Here is a 5596-nt window from a genome sequence, read left to right on the forward strand (position 1 = left end):
CTAACAAAGTATTCTGCCCTGATATTTTAAGACATATAAAGGCATTGCTTTAACAAAAGCAGCTGTATATATATGTATATATATATACACACACAACATTCAAACAAACACATGACAATATAACAGTTTTCCTCAAAATAAAGTGCAGTGTAATAACAATCCAATTAAACACTGTTTGGATACAATGTATTGCTGGGCTAACAAGGCCAGTAGGCCACATAGATTTTAAGGCCCTAGAATGCAGTCTCAGACAGGATTATAGCAAGGGTGGGGAACTTAAGTCCAAATCTGAACATTGGAAAGCTTTCATCGGCATGGCCTGTATGACAAAGCAGAACATGTCCCTCAATACACAAAGTGCTTACTGATATTTTAAGATTCAAAATATAGGCACAGCTTTAACACAAACAGCTGGCCAATATAACATTCAAACTAACAGCTGACCAGTGTCCAGTCCAACAAGTCCAGTGTAATAACATTCAAATTAAACTGTTCTGTACTGAAAATGTACTGCTGGGCTAACAAGGTCATACAATTCAAGGATGGGGAGGGATGGGGAGGGGGGTACTTAAGTCTAAATCTGACCATAAGCTTTAGTGGCCGATGAAAGCTTTCCAATCGGCCATGGCTTTCTTGTACGATGGAGTGAGGTCTCCCTCATGGATTTCGTCCAAGAGGACCTCCGTTTGTATGACAGAAAGTACAGTGGCTACACACTTGGGGTACCTAAGGTGTAGGGCATAATAGTAGGCCATAAGGTACAAAACCCCCTGTACTACCTCACATTTTGGGAGTGTATGTATGGGCTCATCTCCTATAGCCAGGAGGCAGTTGGACTCACTCACAATCAGCACAGGAGAGTATAGAGGACGCTTCTTCAAGTACGCATTGGGGTCTTCTTTTTCCTTTAACACAAAACACACATCCGTATCAGGTAATGAACTTTTGTTTCAAGGATCATTTTTTAAACCTAAGCCAGCTAAATCCTGATGAAGTCATATGCAGGATCTTAAGCTATAACTAGTTCAACGCATCAGATTGTGTTGCTTTTGACAGGTGAATATTACACTGTAATGTGGTACACAGCTCACCTCCAGGACATGCACCAGAGCCTCACTCGCATCTCCTAGCTTCTTCGAAGCAGCAGTCGTAGAGGGGAACAGTGATGGCAGTGCACGGAGGACCATGAGAGCCTGTTGAACTGTTGAGGAAAAGATGCATTACTTTTATACTTTGATAAAGTGCACGATCAATGATGTACAATAGATATGTTTTTACATTCAACAAACGATGGGACAGCCAAGAGATGAAAAAGAAAGATAAGGCACTTGCACATTAACTTGATACCCAACATTAAGTGCTTACTTTTGGTCATTCCCATTGGAGGTTTCATCATCTTTTTCGCCACGCCATAAAACTGCACCTTCTGGCAGAAGTCGTTCCATCTTCCTTTCAGTTCATCAATGTAGTCGCTGTTATTCCTGTCCAGGATGCGGCGAAGTTCCTCCATCACCTATGAAATATTCAATATATAAACACAGACATTTTAATACATTTAGGTGGAGGAAATTAACAAAACATTAGTACATGTTTTGAATTATGCCTTGTCAACAATCACTTACATGGCCAATGACCTTGAAGCAAGGATATGCCTCTATAATTTTGTCGTATTTGTCCTCCTCGCGAACAGCATCTGAATCGATGAATGCTCTTCTGGCTTTGAACTCTAAATCCAGGAGCTGAGAAACAGACTCGTGGTTTGGATTTTTCTTTTTGAACAACGCCTGTAGGGTTTTGTAGTGCTTGGCCATGGTTGCTGGACTGTCGGACTCGGAATCAGGACTGTCGATGTCTGCCGATGCCTGCTTGTTAGCTATAAGACACAAAGATACATATTAAAGTCAGATAGCTCTATATTCTAATAACAATCATAGTGTTTGTTCATTAACAGGGTTCTCCTGTCTCTCCATCTCTAGTAAACATAAAAGGCATTTTCAGGTTAGGATACCAATTTTATCAAATCAGGAGAAAACTCCAACAGGATAAAGAATAAACACGTGGAATTGGAATTGATGACACAGTAGTGAGGAGACACAATTTTTAACTAGGACACTAAAATTCAAGCTGAAATGGGTACTCTTGATTGCCTGAAATTGTCAACCCACCTGAAAATGTTTTGTTCTGTTTATTAAATAGCTGCAGAGACTATAGCAATGATGAGTGATTATACAAAGTATGAGTGATTATACAAAGTAGTAAAGGAAAGTAGTTGCTGCACACAAGATTGAATGCTTCAGGTCTCTAATAACAGTCAAATCAGAATGCACATTTGCCAATACTAACTAACAACACATCACAAAAATATGAACCCCTTACACAGGTAAATGTGTGAATATAAATTTGAAGGTCACCTCTTTCTGCGGTCGTATTCTCCTCTGAGGGGCGGTCTAGAATGATGGTCGAGTCACCCGAAGAATCGATTTCCTCTGTGTCAGTTGGCTGATCAAGATGGGGCACAGCCAATGGCTGTGGGCGGCGCTTCTTTGAAGGTCTCCCATCTGGAAAGATCTTTTGGGGGGATCTCACGTTCTGCAACCTTTTGAATAGCTGTCCATGCACAGTGGCCTGTACAAGACAAAAGTAAAGCAGTCTAAACTCCACTTAAAATGCCAAACACTATAGCCATGAACTGGATACATTTCACTTACCCATGTAGTCTTATTGTTCAGGTCCTGCAGCATGGGGTAGTACAGGACTAGTCTTTTTGCCATAGCTGTAACTTCTGGTTTTGATGGGTATCGGTCAGATTCAGCATCCCCCTTTGCCCTCAGGATTGCGATCATACTGGTCATGGTGTTACGGATGAGCCGGCATCTGAGGTCCTTGGACATTTCGCAGTTCTTCTCTTCACCCTTCTTCGCCAACTCAAAGTATTGTTTTCGGACGTGCTCAAGTTCGGTGTCTGTGTGTACTACGTATTCTGGGAAGGATATCTTCACAACCTTTTCAGGGGTTGTGTAGTTTGCAGCTGGACATACTCTAACAGGTGTGGACGTCTGTGGGAGTGGTGACTTGTTAGCAGAAGTAGAACTGCCTGAGTCTTCTCGGCCAGATTCCTATAAAATAAAAGAGTAGTATACTAGCAAAACCAACATTTCCTTTTTACTGTTAAGCAGAACAATAAACAAACAGTTGTGTGGTGTAACCAATGCAACAAAGTTAACTTACTAAAGTTAGTGTCAATTTAATAATGATTTAATAACTGAACACTTCTATAAGCCATCATGACTGTGCTGCTTCTAAGTTATATAGGTTGCTACTTAAAGGACGACTTCACCGATTTTCAACCTATCTTCATATAATTGGTCCTCACTAATACTCATGATTAAAAAGAATCTACTCGGTCTGTGTCTCAGAGGAGGGCTGTCTACCAGTGACATCATCAATGGGGAATTCAAGCTAATAGAAACGGCAGGCTTTCTATTCCTGGAAAGTTGCAATGCAATAAAAGAAGCCATTGTTCTCGTGTTAATAAAAATCTAAATAAAAAATGTGAAATCTTGTCGGAAAAAAAAATCATGCCTAACGATGATGTCATTGATAGACAGGTTTCTGGACTGTCCACAGCCCTCCTATGAGACACAGACCAAGTAGAAAAATGGTACCATTTTATCATGAGTATTAGTGAGGACCAATTATATGAAGATACGTGTTATTGTACAAACTGACCTCGGCATCAACATGACCTGAAGACTGCCAGACTGCTTTTCTCCTCAAAAAGTTTTCTGGGCCTGGGAAAAGGTCCCGCAAGTCTGAACGAGTCAGGGTGCGCATCATTGCCTCACTGATGCTTGCAGCTATAGGAAAATAGGAAAGATATTATAGATCAAATTAATATGTCAATATATAATATAGCAACATTAATATATCAAATACTGTGACCTGGTTGCTAGGCCAACTGGAGTCTGGGGACTGTTTATTGATCAATTGATTTAATTATTAATAAAACTGGAGCTGCAAATATTGATTATTTTCTTAGCAATAACTCCATAAAGTAATCTTCTATTTTTTAGAAGTGTTTTTCTTTTATAATATCAATGAAACTGATTTGATCCAGGGGGTCGCCAGCAAAATGACTGATAATTAGGAACCAAATGGACCCTTACCGGTCCATTTGTACACTGGTAAACAGGTCTGTAACTCTCTGAGTTACTGCTGCAACCATAAATACAATAACAAGCAACTAAGTGGCTTTATATCTAAGCATCTATATAAAATATATAGTATTATAAATATCAGCCCTACAAAAAAAGGTATATCAAAATAATATTTAACAAGAACTTTGTCACATCACAAGAGTACAGGTTGAATTCAATTATTTTTCTCTAGCCTGCATGTCCCAGTTATCCAAAGCTTAAATTGGCATAGAGCTTATTAGATCAGCCCCACTAACTTCATTCTAAGTTTTAAAACATATATATTGTGTCATTTCCAGTGGTGTAAAGTCACTAGGTACATTTACTCAAGTACTGTATTTAAGTACAATTTCACAAGTTCCCAAATGTATAAAATCCTTTGAAAATAGCAGACAAATATCCCAAGTATATTATAGGTCTGAACTGGTTAGTTTATGTTTTACAAAGTAACTAGTAAATAAAGTTTTCAAATAATTGTTAGTGAAGTAAAAGTGTAACATTTGCCTCTAAGATGTAGTGAGTAAAAATATTGAAAATACTCCAGTTCAGTAAAAGTACCCCAACATTGTACTTACAGTACTCGAGTAAATGTATTTAGTTACTTTCCACCACTGCTTTTACTACGTTTTTATAAGTATCTTAAATTATGTTTAAAAAATATTTGCATGCATTTTACCCCTTAAAGTCGCCACGGTGACGTCGTCCAATTCATCCATGTTGTTAGCAGAACTAGCTAGCTGGTTAGCTCACCTTGTTGGCTTGAATGGCTTCGTTCTGCAAGTGTGTACAAAGTAGAACAAACACATGTATTTCAGACATAAATAACATTCAAACACGTTGACGTCAACTTCAAAATGTACATCTAAAATTTGTATGTAACTTACCAGCAATAACGTGTGGTTTCAATTCAGGTTTCGTGGTAAAGTTGCAGAGAAATAAACACGGTGTTTTTCTCATCATCTGAGAACCTACTGGAGGTGTAATCACTGATAATCAGTACAGCTGTGTGATCTGACATCAAAGGGGCGGTGTTCACTTCGGCTGTACTCGGGTTTCTTCGGCCCTTGGGTCGCTACCATTGCCAAAAGGAAGGGGGGCTGTAACACTAATTAATTCGTAAATCAATTTAAAACGCATATTTTCTTACTTTATGAGGGTTTAATAACAACATTGTTGGTAAATATTTGTTTTTGTTCCCTCCAGTGTATGCAGTGGAATGAAAATGAAAATATAAGATAACTGAAATAGAACTGTACCCTCTGGTATAGTGGTAGGGACCGGATATGCGCTTTGTAAACAACAGCTGCGCGCCTTGGCTCAAAAAAGGGAAGCAGAATGGAACGTACACAGTCACAGACCCGGCTTTACCTCCACATCTAAAAGTTATTGCCTTATTAGAT

The 5596-nt window shown here is 38.9% G+C and overlaps 1 protein-coding gene across 1 annotated transcript; it reads right to left on the reverse strand.

Annotated features, from left to right (window-relative positions):
* Positions 1-398: 398 nt before the first annotated feature.
* Positions 399-5165, reverse strand: LOC311035595 (uncharacterized protein). The gene is made up of 9 exons (XM_084043889.1): positions 5081-5165; positions 4873-4970; positions 3730-3857; positions 2709-3116; positions 2412-2625; positions 1623-1873; positions 1366-1513; positions 1092-1201; positions 399-905 (listed from the first exon to the last, which is right to left on the reverse strand). Exons 2-9 carry the CDS (start codon positions 4910-4912, stop codon positions 594-596), a joined length of 1611 nt encoding a protein of 536 aa, XP_083900015.1. The 5' UTR covers positions 4913-4970; positions 5081-5165; the 3' UTR covers positions 399-593.
* Between the last annotated feature and the right edge of the window lie 431 nt (positions 5166-5596).

The sequence above is a fragment of the Gymnoscopelus microlampas genome, assembly GCF_963454915.1.
Source record: "Gymnoscopelus microlampas genome assembly, chromosome: 1".
In the NCBI taxonomy this organism is placed as follows: domain Eukaryota; kingdom Metazoa; phylum Chordata; class Actinopteri; order Myctophiformes; family Myctophidae; genus Gymnoscopelus; species Gymnoscopelus microlampas.

Coding starts and splice junctions, on each gene's coding strand:
- LOC311035595 (XM_084043889.1), bottom strand. CDS start 4,912: ATGGATGAATTGGACGACGTCACCGTGGCGACTTTAAGGG. Junction 3,858..4,872: donor CACCGTGGCGACTTTAAGGG/GTAAAATGCATG, acceptor ATTTTCCTATAG/CTGCAAGCATCAGTGAGGCA. Junction 2,626..2,708: donor TGAACAATAAGACTACATGG/GTAAGTGAAATG, acceptor TGTCTTGTACAG/GCCACTGTGCATGGACAGCT.